General features: G+C 34.0%; 1 protein-coding gene across 1 annotated transcript in view; it reads left to right on the plus strand.

Moving 5' to 3' along the window:
* LOC124353023 (hypertrehalosaemic prohormone) overlaps positions 1-12,734 on the plus strand; it is a 39,741-nt gene extending 27,007 nt beyond the window's left edge. The window contains exons 2-3 of the mRNA XM_046802813.1: positions 1,326-1,488; positions 12,561-12,734. Of these exons, the coding sequence (XP_046658769.1) occupies positions 1,327-1,488; positions 12,561-12,605 (207 nt within the window). The 5' untranslated portion in view covers position 1,326 and the 3' untranslated portion in view covers positions 12,606-12,734. The remainder of the gene's footprint in view (positions 1-1,325; positions 1,489-12,560) is intronic.
* The last annotated feature ends 4,099 nt before the right edge of the window (positions 12,735-16,833 follow it).

The raw sequence follows: 16,833 nt of genomic DNA on the forward strand, positions 1-16,833 counted from the left end.
CAAATTTAATTTAAGAAAACCACATCTCATTTAATACAATAATAGCGACATTACATTTTCTAAAAAAATGTATCACTCCCTTAATACCCCTATCATTTTATGTACACAGTAAAAGTTTTAATCATTATCGTCCAGTGATTTTTGTAGGCCTGATTATAAGATGCTCTAACATACTGCTTTAATATTTTTTGAGTCCTTATGAAACATACCTATTGAAACGTTTTTTTTTTATTTTTAAGTGCATATGTTTTAATATTTAATCGATAAAGTACAAAAATGTTTCATTTCTTCTGAATAACCAATATAAGTATTGGTAAAAACGTAAAAGCTATTTTATGCGTATTAATTACATAATATTTATAATGTTAGGAAAAGTGACTGGGGCTGGGGCCCAGGTTGTTTTACACCCACACACACGCACCTTCACACTCACGAGCGCAAAGGGTGGGGTCAGCCTATTACAAGCAGTTTTCCATCCCTGTTTACTCAATGACGTCTTAGACTCAAGACCAAGCAATACTCTGTGACAATATCAGTGTATTATAGACCTACGATAGAGTATACTAATCACTTTAGGATAACATTAAAATTATAAATAATAAAAATCTAGACGACTATCTGGTCTTTCAACCGCAATCCCTAATTGCTAATATTGTAATATTTATTATGATGCGTCTTATTGATTAATGAAAGATTTCTTATGTCCTATGAGAGATAAAATGAAAACTTAAAAACTCAGCGACCAAAAATAAGGTGGTACTGTAACAGTAGCGGATATTGAATATTTTATTATGGGGCTTTATTGTTGAATAATTCATTGGGTGCCAGAAAGGCTGGCTCTTTGATTGATACACAATTCCAATTGCTTTTAAGTTTTTTAAAATAATTTCATTCGTTTTCTGGAAAAAAACTCTAGTTTGAATACTGAAAAAGTACACGTGAGAAGAAAAACGAAAACGGATTTGGGTGCATGTATCTTTCAAATGTGGGATTTATAATAAATACACGATCCCAGGATTTGAATGCATCAAAAATCAGAAAACAAAAGTGGTTAACATTATTCTAATGATTTAAAACTCAAGGTCATTTACTACACCCAGCTGTTAGTTATGACTTCTTGCGACAAATGTTCATGGACCATATTAAAGACAATTACGTCCATGTTAGACTAACTTTTAGGCTCTTTATACTACTCAGACTAAGATCTATTTTAATCAGCTCTCAAAAACCACCTTACCAAAGCTTTCAGGATGACGTAACCAAGCTGCCACATTTACATACTCAATGCTTCCTTCACTCCAATAACTAGAATACGTCTGTTCCAGAATGTACAGGACTCTGCTGACAGTCATGCTCGCCCTGGCCCTGGTCACGGTCTGCTGTGCACAGGTCAACTTCTCCCCCTCCTGGGGCAAGAGGGGGGTCTCCCAGCAGGACGGCTGCAAGGCTTCCATGGATTCACTCATGTACTTGTACAAGTTGGTGCAGGTAAGAGATCATACGCAACTGGCAGTATAGATATGGGGGATTTCAAATGGGGGGAGGTATTTGAAGGGTTGTAGACCAAAGTATATTTTCTCTGATAATAATTGTACACTTACAACGACCTGTCGGATACTCATACAAACATTAAATCAGCGTCCACTGACTACATGAAGATCGACTATTTGATGTTATATTGGTAATAAAAATTTTCCTTGCGTGACTGAACGTTGATTTTAAGTGTGGAAAGCTGAAAAAATAGTTTTAACCATACCCTTTGATGTAAATCCCAACAAAACTAGCATGCGGTTGACGTTCAATTCTTCTTGGGGAAAATCTCTCTGTCAATTTCACAAAAAACTAGATTATGAGCTTATGTAGTTCAAACTGGCTCTCTGTTACTGGGCTACAAAATTGTGAATAATATCTTAAGTCAATTTTATGGTGCACAAGTTTTGTGCACAATTATATTGCCCATGGTCTACTTAAGTGCTAAATATTGTGCTCCCGTGTGGCTTAATATGACCCATGTGTAATCACAGTACAGCTGTATAGACATTTGAGGCTAATTAGGGCAACCCTTGTGCTAACTCCTGCATGGCTCCTAGTACTGTGTATATAGTTCATCCTGACTCCTAAAACACGCTGTATGGAGGCGTTCCAAAAAAGGTGTAAAAAAATATCATCAGCTTACGCGCACAAATACATTGTCACTTATCTACGTAGATACTGAATATTGTGCTGCCTTGTAGTTGAATATGGTCCATGAGTAATCACAGCACAGGTGTTACTAAGAATGTTATTTTAGAAAGAAACGTATTTGTACTAATAGAAACCTTCAATTTATTAAAAAAAAGAAAGTTTTTTGATCATTTTCATCATGTCCCGTTACATATCTATACGTTTTGTAATCTCGGGACTATTTCTTACGTTTTCGCAAAATGACCAGCTGCGCGTGCTATGAGGAATCAGAAAACCTAAGTAAATATATTTTTTATGGTTTTGTAATAATACGTGTTTTGTACTTTTATATGCTAATAGTGAAATTAGTTGAAAACAGTTAGAATATAATCGTTTGGCAATGATATTTTATGTTATGAATCATCACAAACCTTATATTGAAAAATTTATTTTTTGTTTTTTATTGCCACCTCCTCAAAGTGCAATAAAAAAAAACTTTCATTTGGCTTAATCTATTTAGTAAATAATATATCGATGCTCTCTAGACATGGTCTATGAATTGGTGAAATACATATTATTAAGCTAGTTAATTCATAATTAATTAATATTTAACAAATTACAAATAACTTTTGTAATGATGTCCTAATTTTTAAAAGTGCTAGTTTAAATGCGTTTGGAACTGAATTTTTTTAATCAATACTATCGAAAGGATTCACAGTGTGTATTTTCTTATCCTAATTGTATCAATTTTACCTTGGAGTTATTAACATTTTCCTATAGTGAAATTGCTTTATTGGGTTTTCGAAAATGTAATCGCAGGTATGCTATTAGTTAATAAGGATAAGGTTTGATCTTCTTAAAAAGTTTCAATTTATATAATACACTAAAGAAATAAACTAAGGTTTCCAATGGCGTATTCATCGAGGCAAGTATGTTTATTATCAACAAAAAAGAACATTCATTAGGACAACATGATGTAGCTCGAGTGAAAAGCTTCTAAAAGCGGGATAAGCTTAGAGGAGCAATCTTATCCCCTTTAAGCTTCTAGTTAGAAACATGCCTTACTATTTGCTTTCTACCCAATTACATACGTAGGCTAATCGTTAAAGTTTGTTTTTTATAAAGAAGATAGAGACCTACAGACAGATTTTAATTTATATTTTCGAATAAATTGAAATGTGTAAACATTCTATTTCAATTTAATTTAACCATATGTTGGGATGTACATATTGTGTCTCGCAACCATTCGATCAAACTTGCCACGTTGTTCAGCAGATAAAAACTAACAAACAATACTTGACAACACGTGTTTCATCCTGCTTAGCTTAGAGGTTGACTGTATGCAGACCCTGATTAACACTTTTTTGCTCCTTAGGCCACACTTTTGAACTACGCCCCCTTAAGCTAATTTCTACCGCACCCCACATCACTCAGAAATTAAAAATACACACAAAACACACTAAAAACACTAAAAATAAAACCTTATCTTCTCCTTTCATATTCAAAATGCGTATTGCTGATGATCTTTTGTATTGATAAAACAAACGATTAGTAAATAGTCTTGGATTTAGGTTATTATTAACCCTTACAGTACCAACATTCGGCTTCGAGACAGCCCTGGGAGTGTTACAGTAGTGTCACATTACTGGCACTGAAAGCTTTAAAAAGACGCAAATAACGAAAATATAATAACGATACCATTCAAAGTCAAATAAATGTTATTAATCACAGCAAATAATATGTTACATATTATTTCATTTTAAAATAATACAAAGAAAAGTACAACATGAAACCACTTTGTGTGCAGTTTCAAAATTTCTTCTTCCTTGCTTTGGCCCACAGAAACAAGTCAACAGTTTGGTTGAAGTCAACATGTTTTGTCACATCGGCTTCGATGCACAGGAGGGCAAGAGAATTAAGTCACGCCTGTTGCATCGTTGACCTGTGATAATTTTTTATCCTCTTCAAACAGAAAAATTACTTCAAATAAAAAAGATGTTGTTAAAAAAAAACGATTGAACGCCGACTTATGTAAAGGAACAAAATAAGCGTAATTAATTGCTATTATTTGAAGCAGACTTAGGCAAACAAGTTTTAAAATATTTATAGCATAAGACTAGAAAATAAAAGAAACAAATAAATTTAATGTCACAACACAAACTGGGTAAGTTACTTTAGGTTACAATTGGTTATTAAACTGTATTAATTTCAATGGACAACAACTAAACTCATAGTTCTCCGTGAACTAAACTTAATTTAAATATTAACTTGGGCTGTTTGTATTTTGGTATATATCTCTCAGCCGATGCGTTCGTCACTGGGGTAGAGAGAAACACCCTCTGCAAGATTTCTATATTAGGATAAATTTCCTGTAGGCCACTTTCTTTAAGCCATTTACAGTTGAGTTTTAGTTTCAATTCTGGCTACGAAGTACGATCTGAGATGAACAAGTTCGTCAAAAATCGAAGTCTCTAAATCGTAATGAAAATCATCAACAAGTTTTTACTTCCAATTTCTATTTGTTGTGTTAAAGTCCACAATTGTATGATTCTCCAAAGTTATCTGTAAACATCTCGGAGGCAATCGACCTCATTTTGATCTCTTCAGCTAAATTATCAATTATGGGTAAAAATGTTCTCGTCCGGAAAAGCAAACTTCGCCGCCTCGGGACTGGTCAGCTTGAAGTAATCGATGTTTGAAGTAATTAATGTTTTGCTTTTTTCGTCATGTTTATACGTTTTGTTTCGCAAACATCTAGTGCTTTGCTTTCATAAATATCAAATTGCTGTCTGAGTTATCCAAGAAGATGTATTAGTGATTTGAAAACTTCTAAGACTGCTACATCAACGTGTTCATTTTGAACACATTTGTTAACTTTATGAAGTCTAATAGTTACCCATAACTGAGCTATTACAGTTGTTTCTAACCGCATCAATCTTATGATCAGACCTCTTGCTTCTGCTCGGGCGTCAAGTTTTTTTTATCTGGTTACTCTCCAATTCTTCAAGAGCTTTGATGACCGCAGACCATTCTTCCTGTACAGCTCTCACAGTGTCATACCTAGCAGACCACCCTGTCGTGGAAAGGCTTTTTGTTGTTACTTTAGTGTCTTTGTACTTGTCTAATACTGTCCATCTATATGTTGAGCTACGAAAAGAACTATACAACCCTTAAAGGAGATTAAAGAACTGTACTGATTTGACTGGTAGGCTACTGGTGAGTACCAACTAAGTTTAGAGAATGGGCCGCACAAGGAACAAATGGTGCAAGTGGACTAACTTGACAAGAAACTGAGTGGACATGAAACACGAATTCATGTTTGTAGACCAGAATAAATCCCAGAAATGTTTGACGCATTGTCGTAAGATTGTCCGCGGCACTTTAATATGTCTAATCCAAAAAGTTGTAGAACTTCGTTGACGTCTGTAAACATATCCAAAGCCTTGTGTCCAAGATTTGTTAAGAAAACAAGACATATTGACAAGACATCTCTTGGTACTCCACTTTGCTTCACATAGCGTATTATAAATGACAACTGATCCACATGCAAAATGTCCAGAGTAGAATCCACAACTAAAAGGTATTGAGAATTTCTAGCCTCATTTAAAATGTAGGTTAGTCCCTACGTCTTGTTTCAAGTATCTCAATGAATTCATCACACACAGTGGATGAGAGATACAAAATACAAATTGTTTCATCCCTCAGGATTTCCAGATTTTCGGCCAAACAGGGTCAAACTCAGCAAGAGTATCAAGCATCATCATGTAGTTCCAGTTTGAATTGGAACCAGATATTTCTTCTGATCCCCGAAAAGGCAACCCACGAGAAGTCCAGTAACTCATTTCTTAGTCTTTCATTTTTATAAATCTGGATCAAAAATTTCCTCCTGTATCTTTTAAAATCAAATGAATTGGTTTTGTGGGAAACTGAGTTTTCATGTTTTTTGAGTCTCGACGATACACTTTCCAGTCACTAAACCCGACTCAAGTCGGAAAAACTAAAAGAAACTAAAAGACGACTCAGGATATGTTTCTGAATGAAAAAGATGGTAAGGACCACAAACTCTGCACTTATACTTTCAGAGAACACCAACCAGGCTCTGGTTTGTTTGTTTTTTTTTTTAATTCGCCAAATGTTATGTCGTGTTATGTTGTTGCGTAAAACTATTTACATTAAAACTCCAAAAACGGTTCCCATACATCTTATTTGTCTTTGAGAAATCTGCATTTTTATTTTGTACTAACCCAATTGTGGATTCATAATCACGTGATACATTATTTACGACCCAATTTGCCGGATCGGGATCATAGCAAATGTTTCGGGTTCTAAACTTGTTCCGAGTTGTTCTTCTGTGTTTCCACTGGTTCCACTACCAGGAAGAGTTCATCAGTAGAGATGCCACTAGTACTTGCACAGATTAAAGGAACAGATTCATCTATAGTAGGTTTGTCCTCTTGTGGTAATAATCAGATTTTCAAAGTTCCAATGCACTTTTTGACCTCTTCAGATTTACGTTTAGCTCTCTCTTCCTGAACTCAGTTCCAGATGGACGTTTTTTAGTTGGCTCATTTTTAAAGGCTCAACGCACTTTTTTTAAAGCCTTACATTTATGTAAAAATGTTTAGCATTCGATAAAGAATAGTCTCTGAAAGCACTTCATTTGGTTATTAAAAAAATGTGATGGCCATACAAGTCGTCGTACAGAAATGTCGTATTAGTAGGCCTTTTGTAGAACGCGCCCTTAAGTACAGACGATAATACAGCCTATTTTAACAAGTTTAGTAACTGAAAATAAGTTCCAACCAAGCGTGCTATGATTATTTTATGCCACGGAAATTAACATAACCAACATGTAATGTTGAGGGACACATTATTTATAATATTAACTAATGCGAATGCGATAGTTAATAGTTATCATAAGTAATAATAATTATAATGATTATCATATCAACTTACCTTAAATTCACTCAGGCAGCCCAATACATCTCAGTTGATCCGGAATATCCAAAAAATCAACAAAAAGCTAGCAGAAAATGCGAACAATTCATCGACACAAATAATAACAGTGACACTTCAAGGTACAAAACGATCTGCGAGGCAAAGAGGAGCTGATGGCTCGTCTAGTCGTCTGTTTTTCCTTTGAGTAATCGTCTGACGCTTGCCCCCTACCAGCTACCAACCTCCCCTCCCTCCTGCAGGCTACGACATTCAAGTAAACTGCGGAATTCTGCTCTGCAGACAGAGAGCAATCTGTTCACACTTAAATCTTCCTTTCTCATCTCCATGCGCGTTACGTTTTTAGTTGTTTCAACATTTTTATGATTTTTTTGGTCCGTGATTTGCGCTTCCCTCGGCTTGGGCCCCTAAGCCATGGCCAAGGTTGGCCTTATGGGTAATCCGGGCCTGTCTATATGTGTGTTTTTGGAATAAATTATCTCATGAAAATAAATTTATGAAACTGGGCATAAACCATCATCGTAATGAGTTACGTATCGGGGGCAAAACATTAACTTTCTGTATGATTTTGGGATTCGTTTCAAAATGGTTGTGGTTTAAATTGTCAAAGTTGTTTTTTTGTCAAAGAAATGTAAAGATACAAAACATTTCACAGACACATGAAGGCAATGTCGAGCCAAATCCAATGGTGTAACAAGTGTTATGCTGAGTTTTATCATAGAATTAAGGATAACTAAGAAACATTTTTTTCTAACAGTTGTCTTCCTTGACTACTGAGAAAAGCTCATTAGAGGAGTGCTTTATCAAAATTACGGAGGTTTACGGATGAAATTTGTAACTGGATAAAAATCAATGTTTAAAAACATGTAGTAAGAAATCCATTTGTGGTCCTTGAAATTCAACTACAATACATATATAGTATTATATACTTAACCGTATGTACACATATGAGTGTTTGCATATGTCTAAGGTTGTGCCCTTAAAACAGAGGGAATACGTTATGTCACCTGGAAATCAACAGACGTTTCTCACTCGCTAATGCAGTTTCTGTTCAGTTACATGTATATAGGAGCCGTCAACCAATCTTCACTGTATAAGCATACAACATAGGTATTGAACGGGTTAAAAATATAACACGATAATTTTTTCTCAGATCATATTTTTCCTAGCATGACACACTAACACTCGACCGTCAAAACACATACCCAGTTGTACCACCATAAGATAAATAGACTAATAGTCACCGCAGTCAGGGTTTGTACATGGTTAGCTGGCGCTGACTTGGCATTATATGCTTGTCTGGAGGTTTATTTTATGTGTCAAAATAAAAAATTATATAGTCTTAGAAAAATTTTATCATTTGATATTTTAAATCCTATTGGTAGCCTACTCTACCATTTTGACCTCTTTAAGAAAATTTTCTCTATCGATTTCAAGAAAACCATGACAAATGCATACAATGCAAATCGGCTTCCGGCTATTGGACTAATGGGTTTGCAGCTTGCGTCTATTTATGTATCAAGTCAATACGTTTACCAACAGTTAATTTGGGATTACGCTATTGAAACCCATGAATTTATTTCAAAATGGTCCCCCAGGAAGTTTAATGTAATTCTGATATTGAATAATATATTAAAATGTAATCTTGGTAAATTAATAATATTCAATAAAATATAAGCTATTTATTAAAATATTTGTATATAATATATGTACACATTAATTATACCCTAATTATATTATAAATACAAAAGTGCCTTTGTCTGTTTTGCTTTGATGCATACACTATTCAACCGATTGTACTGAAATTTAACATGGACATTCTTAGGGTTCCTGGGATGAATATAGGCCTATAATCCCTCCGGGCTACGCCCCACTGGTCTCTAAAGTAGCAAAAATACCATTTCGGTCTCTAAAGTTGTGTAATATGAATTTAAATAGCCTGTCAAATGTAATTAACTGTTCTGGGTAAACATTATTTATTATTTTCATTTTGTTTACATTTATAGTGAGTAAATTCTCTAAAAAATCAAATGTATTTATAATGCGAGTTATTGGGATTTCAGCGATTAGGTAAGTACTCATCTACCTGACAAAATATCCTAAAACATAAATAAGATGGCCAGAATTTGACACTGAGGATTCCATTTAGACAATAGACAATAGACAATAGACAAACATCTTTATTTGTAATTTCATTAAGAAATACAATGGCGTCACAGTAGTAAAAAAGAATTTCTTGCTTTACAAACTTTCAGATTTTGTTCAGGTAGTGTTGCGTCCCAGTTGATCTAAAAATTCCTTGATTGAGTACACTGGTCGTTCCACTAGAAAGTCCCAGAGTGTTTTCTTTAGTTTGTTCACTGGCGTAGTCTTCAGATAAAATGGAAGGGAGTTGATAATTTTGCGACCAATATAATGAGGGTTTCTTGCTGTATTGGGTTGTGTGATGGGCAGGAAGACTGTAGTCGTTTGCTCTTCTAGTAATAATAGGATGTGAAAATCCTCATTCCTAGGAAGGTCTAGTTCCTTTGCATACATGACTACAGCATGGATGTAGAGTGCTGGAACAGTTAGAAGCTTTAGGGATTTAAAAGCTTCCCTGCAGCTATCATTGTAGTTTAGTCCAGCGAGTGCCCTGACAGCCTTTTTCTGGAGAACTAGGATTTTGTTAAGATTTCCTTCAGAATATTCCTCCCCATGAGATCAATCCATATCTTATATGTGACTCAATCACAGCATAATATGTTGTTTTAGCTGTTTCTAGACCTCCTATCCACATCATTCTCTTCACCACATAAATTCCAGACGAAAGCTTTTTTAGATAAGTTGTGTATGTGATCGTTCCAAGAAAGTTCCGCATCAATTGTGAGACCTAGAAGTTTATAGTTTTTTTCCACTGTAATTTCTGGAATTTCTGGGAGTTGCTCCTGTTTTCTGCTAAAATTTATCTGTGTTGTTTTTAAGGGTGTTGATGGCCAAATCATTTTGAAGACAGTATTGAAGTGCTTTATCTGTTGATGATAGGATATCTGAGTGTAATCCTTGTGGAGTGTTATGTGTAAACAGAAGAGTTGTATCATCTGCATACATTATAGGTTCCACATTTTCCTTACTGATGAAGCTGGAAAAGTCATTTGTTAAAGAGAATGAATAAGAAGGGTCCCAGCACTGAGCCTTGGGGCACTCCTCTGGTGGAGCTGTTTGGAATCGATATGTACATCTTTTTCCATTTATGTCGAATTTCAACTAATTGTCTGCGGCCTTTCAAGTAACTGACCACCCACTCTTTAGCCATTCCCTCTACTCCCAGAGTTGACAGTTTCTTCAGAATAAGGTCATGACCTAGGCAGTCAAAAGCTTTTGCTATAATCTAGCAGTACTGCTGAAACGTACCTGCGAGCCTCCAGATGGTCAATAGTGTGCTCAATTAAGGTGGATAGAGCTGTGTTCGTAGACCTGCCTTTGAGAAATCCATGCTGGTTTTTCGCAATTAGATCATATCTTTCCAGGTGGGCCATCATTCTTGAAAGTGTGATCTTCTCTATTATTTTTGAAAAGGTTGAGATTAATGAAATAGGTCGGTAGTTTTCCTGTTTAGTGTATGAGCCTTTTTTGTGTTTTGGGTATATTTTAGCTATCTTTAGAGCAGAAGGAAACTGACCTACATTGAAAGATTTATTTATTATACTGACAAGAGGAGCTGCTAGTTGTTTGGCACAGTGCTTTACAGCTTTTGATGGAATCTCATCCACTCCACTTGAGAACTTGGATTTTAATGAGGCATATTGTTTTTAAAACTTCTTCATTTGTTGTAGGTGTTAGAATTAATGGGCTGGATATTGCTAGGTGGTAGGATCATTGGATGTGTTATTGTTCTATTTTTAAATTGGTTTCTATTTCTTTCTAAAGTTGCATCTGCTATTTCAACAAAGTATTTGTTCAATTGTTCAACGATGTCCGTAGGGCTTTGAACTACGAGGTTTCCGTCTATCTCTAGTTGCAGATTTGGTTCCTCCCTCTGTTTACATTGTTTTTCTGTATTAATTACTTCCCAGATAGCCTTAGACTTATTTTCAGAACTTGTAATGTACTCTGCTACAGTGTTTCGCTTTAGATTTCTTATCTTCAGATCATAGTTTTTCTTTCTGTCTACCATTGATTTTTTTGTCGTTTTCCACTTCCAGTGATCTGGTATCTGTGTAGAGCGGCGAGAAAAATCTTGTTTTTTAGTGTTTTGGCTTCTTCATCATATTGAATGGTTTTCTGTCCTTTCCGCTTTGCTCTTACCTTTTTACAGGGGCATGTATGATCCAATTTTAGTCTTACAGTTGTAAGAAAGGCATTGTATGCTTCTTCAGCATCAGGAGCACTATGAACTCTGTCCCAGTTTTCTTTGGAAGAGTTCATCTTTTAGGCTGTCTAGGTTTTTTCTGGAAAAAATTCTTTTTTGTGTAGTTTCTTTTATAAAAGGTACATCTTTTTCTATTGTGACAGTGCATGTTTGGCCTGTGTGATCTGCTATTCCAGCTTCAACTACTGTAAATTCAATGAAATCCTCCTGTATATTGGTACAAATACAGTCTATAGATGTTTGTGAGTAGTTGGTGATTCTTGTCGCTGGAAGTGGTAGTCGTCTTGCTCCAAAGGTCTGTAGTTCATTTTCGAGGTATATGTTGTCTGCATTTTCAGTCAGCCTATCTACATTAATGTCACCATTTGAAGCTGGAAAGAAGTATGCTAGATGAAAGTTTGCTGGCTGGACTTTGCTTTTGAAATAATACACCAATTCCAGGTCTAAACATTCAAAAATATTAACAATATTTGCAAATTTATAAAGAAACCAATGCGCGTCATTGTTAATGCACTTTTAACCTTACATTTTTATCAAATATTAAGTATTAGATCTAAAAGACAATGTTACTATACAGTATAAGTTTTATTGTTAATTTAAAGACTGATATAAACCCATCTTAGTTCACTTTTCACAGAAGTAGGCTTTTCTGATCTGGTGTGTATATACTTGATCAGCAAAATCAAGTATAGAACAAAAAATACCAACATTGAAGTAAATTACAATGACCATAGACATACACTTTTTAATATATTTTCTTGATCCTGGGAAGAAGGCAAACTCAACATTGGCATCAGAAATATAATTCACTCGAACCAGACGTGCTCATGCAAAACCTACTAAATTGGGTGTGAAGCCAAGGGTAACTGCTAGTGTATGTATACATACACAAATTGTATATTTAAAAAAATATAAGACATGACTAAAAAAAGAAAATTATTAAATTAGTAAAAAAATGTTTTTTTAACTTGTTTCTTACAGTTTCCATAATTTTTGTGATTTTATTGTAATTTTAAGTGTATATTTAAATTATAGCATTATTTCTAATTCATTGAGAAACAACACTAAATATGTTTTTCTTTTGTTTCAGAGCGAGGCCCAGAAGATTGTTGACTGTGAAAAATTCGCCAACTGATCACACAACCGGACCCCCTCGTTATAAAGAATATTGTTGCACATTTTTTGGGCAGGAGCACTTACGCTTAGTTTTGTATAGCACCATGTAATATAAGTTATATCAATTCATTAAATGATTATTATTTAATTGAGTTTTCATTATCAATGCTCGTTTTAATGTTATTAGACATGTACTTGGAGTTTAAATGTTAACTTATAGCAATGTCCCTTATTTTCTTGACTCAGTCAATTATAATGACTTAAAAATAGTACATGTGTTTAGTTTCGTGTATTATTGAATTCCTGAACATTTAAATAGTTTTAGAGCTAAAAGGTTTATTGCTATAAAAAATAAAAAAGAATGTTACTTAAATTTTAAATAAAATCATTAATTTTTATTCATGGCACAGCATTTGCAGTATCATTCAACGACTAGATATTCTTATTAATCGTTTAATGATATTTTTATTTCATACTCATTAATCTAAAAATCTTTATTAACATTTATAATACCACCGAAAGAGTGTTGCTGTAAGATGTGGATTTTGAGTTTCAGTAATCTAGTTTTCTCTCTGGCAGACATTCGAAAATAAAATGGTATCAGGCAATAAATCTCTGGTGACTCCAACATGGTACTGGTCAATCCGAGTTATGTAGTAAATCACTAAGTAACCAAAATAGTTTACACCTGTTCAATTTTTGATAATTAATCTAAACTGCGAATTCAATTTCAAGTACACAAACATTTTCAAATTCTGAATCAGAGTGTAAGAATAACTCAGGTACTGTACCTAAAAACCTGTTCAATTTTGGATGGAAATTATCAATCCTGGATGTCTAATCTACAATGTAGATTAATTTATATACTTCCTTTAGACCATGAATCTGTAAACCATTATACAAATCCTTGTTCTTACAAAATTGGGCAATCCACTTCACAAGATCCATATTCCTTTTAGGTAATGAAATATCCCTGATGCTCACCAGCTCAGAGAAGCTCAACTTAAAATTCACGAAAACACAAGATTCTGTTTAATGTGATTCCGATCCTTTTGTCTCTATTCTCACAAAAAAACAATAAAAGCATTTAAATAATCTACCACAAGTTGTTTACAGTAGAGTTAATGGTGGATTGCAGAAATAAATGTTATGTCCTTCCTGAGCAATACACGACATACATAAAAACTTTACAATTTTAACTTGTCTCATTCATGTTCAATGAGAAAAAAGTTTCTTAATGCCACCACATGAAAGGGTAACTCAAAAAGTTTAAATCAGCTGGCAGTTTAATTATAATTATATGACTGGATTCTCCTAAAGGAATTTGCTGTAACTATCCTAGATAACTTAAACCATGATATGAGTATTATAAAAAATTCCCTGACGAGGCTACTTTTTTATTTGTGAAAACTTTATTTTATTGTAAAACTTTATTAGGATCTGGGAGACCAAGAACCCACGTTGTTATAAAAAGCACACCAGTGGTAGAGAACAAATTAAATACTTAGCCTAGTGTGGAATTTCTCATGGTAGAGTAATTGGTCCTCTAGTATTTCTAGAAAACATAATCAATGAATGGAAACATTTACATTGATGTGAAGGAGAATTTTGCTCTTATCCAACCGGAAAAATTGCAGTCAAATAAAATTTTCCAACAGGACATTGCTGAGATTCTTTGGATGAAACATTCCCAAACCGTGTATGATTTTTGTGTTGGGAGTTTTGTCAAGGATTAGTTGCTTGCTAATAAGGTAAATACCAAATAAGTAATGAAAAACTAATCAGGGGAGCGTTTTCTGAAATCAATTATTAAATGTTACTTCATTAGGTCGAACTGGAATGAATAGTTGAATTAAAAACAGAACAAACCTGAAGCGAAGGGCAGATAGGAATAGCCGATATTACAGTCCAATGTTGCCGCACTGTAAAGTCTGAGACTGTCACATCACACCTGCTGTGTTCTAACCTTATTTCACCGCCCTGTCACAGAATTACTTCCTCGTCATAAGGCTCTTGTCATTTTGAATCCATGTGGGTTATAGCATAGAAAATACGCCGTATTGTTTTAGCACTATAAGGGCGATGTTTAAGTTAATAACATAATAACTTTTACTATGAAACTTTATACTTGTTGAATACATTAAATCTCATATTTTGGATACTATACTTGATTCTAATAAAAATAGCATCAGTACTTTTGTCCTATATTTCTTAGTGCTCTGTCTGTCCGTGTTTTTCATAAAAAATATTATTTGAGCACAAATTATAATACAATGATGAAATTTTGTAGTAGAAATTTTAACGTGTTCTTATGGATGGACTAAAAAAAAAATCTTTAGCATTTAACTTTGTAGGATAGCTTGAATATTTTCACTTTCAATTACTCTGCTACAGTAGAAGCAACGTTACGTTGTTCAGACAACACAAACAAAACCACAAAACAAAACGTTTGTCGGTTTAGTCTTTCAAACACTTTTTTTAAATCACAATAGTCACTGGCAAAGAGTAAAACAGTTCACAAATAGTCACTAAACACATCGTTCACAATATGTGCTGTAACATGAGAGATGCACAATACAAAGATAGAGAACACAACTGACCACGTTACTCGGTAACGGTGCAGCACATGCGCTTGGCAGGGCCAGAGCATAGCGCAGTAGAATTTTGGCAACAGGGTGAAGTTCCGTTGCCTAGGAAACAAGCCGAGCTGATTGGCTGTGGCAAGCTGAGCCCCCGACAACACCCATTTGACCTTTCCGATGTCAGGTTTGTTCTACTTTTAATTCAACTATAGACTATTATTATTTCCATACAAATAATGTAAAACACATCGAAGATAGGTAAACTTCTTGACGTAAAACTTGAGAAAATTCCCAAAGACTTTGTTGTAATTGTATAACTGTATATGGAAAAATAAAGGTTTATGTATGTTTAAAGTTATAAGATTTTTTATAAACACAAGTAAAATCAGTCACAACCAAGATAAAGACAGACTATTTCGCTCAAAATTACAATTTTATCTTTTTGTCTCGTTTGTTGATACTGATATAACTATTAATTTGTGTGACACTAACAAATGGGTGGTTGATTGTGAAAAGATAATCAGCATTTTTCTTAATAAGCTAGTAAAAAGTTAAATAACTTGAGTATCTGATAAAGTCAACACCTTTACTCTCTTATTTTTGGTTTTGGAATTAAAGGAATGTCTTATTTTAAATGTACAGTATAATTAATATGCATCAAAAAGCTTTTTAGTTTTTTTGTGAAATGTATATTTTCTTGAATATTGAAGTTTGTGATTTTTAAAATAAAATAAGCAATAACAATACTGTACAAACTAAAAGGAATTTGGATGCATAGTAACCAATCTCAGTTGAGACAACTCCCATATTTCTATAGCTAAAAATAGTGTTATAAGTGTTTGAAATTTAACATTGTTCTTAATGGAGCTAAAATAAAGATGGCCACCGTTATAGCCGGCTCTATTGATTCAGGTAAAACTAGGTTGTGTGCTTATAGAATGTAAATTGATTATGAGTACATAAAAATTCGGACACTCTACCTTTAAATGTAGCAATAACATCCAAGTTCTATCCAGCACAGATTGGCAAGATCGTTTTAAAAGTAGAAAACTGATTAAATATATAAGATGACTTCCTGGTGTTTGGTACACTTTCCACATTCAAAATCGCATACTCTTTATATTTATGGATATTACTAGATTTTCTTTGTAGGGTTCATAGAATAATTGTTTCACAAAATTTACTTTTAACAAGGAAAAAAATTCCGAACCAAACAAAAATCTTTTGATACCTTGGGTAAAAATGCATGATGACCAACATATTGTCTCCTTCTTTTTCTAAGGTGTGGGTGGCCCAATTCCAAACAATTAAGCTTAAAGGCCCTGTTAGCCCTGAGTCCAAAGAAGCTATAGCACTTACAGCTAAACAAGTAAAGTTGTCCTTGCAAGTTTCTATAGTCACACAAAATGTTGAAAACAACTGATGTCTTCCTGAAAAAGTTTACTTCCCTAGACCAAAGTGGAAAAGATGGCAAAACTAAGTAAAAACCCTTAGATAGTAAAATTTTCAACCTTTCAGCTTCAAATAATAATTTTATACCTAAATATATGTCAAAAATCGTAAATTTATTTGATGTCAACAAACTGTCATTGAAAATCATCTTTTTAAATAGACATTTAACTTAAAGCAATAAACTGTAAGTAAATATGTCTTATTTTACCAGGC

Source organism: Homalodisca vitripennis, chromosome 1 (assembly GCF_021130785.1).
Source record: "Homalodisca vitripennis isolate AUS2020 chromosome 1, UT_GWSS_2.1, whole genome shotgun sequence".
NCBI lineage: Eukaryota > Metazoa > Arthropoda > Insecta > Hemiptera > Cicadellidae > Homalodisca > Homalodisca vitripennis.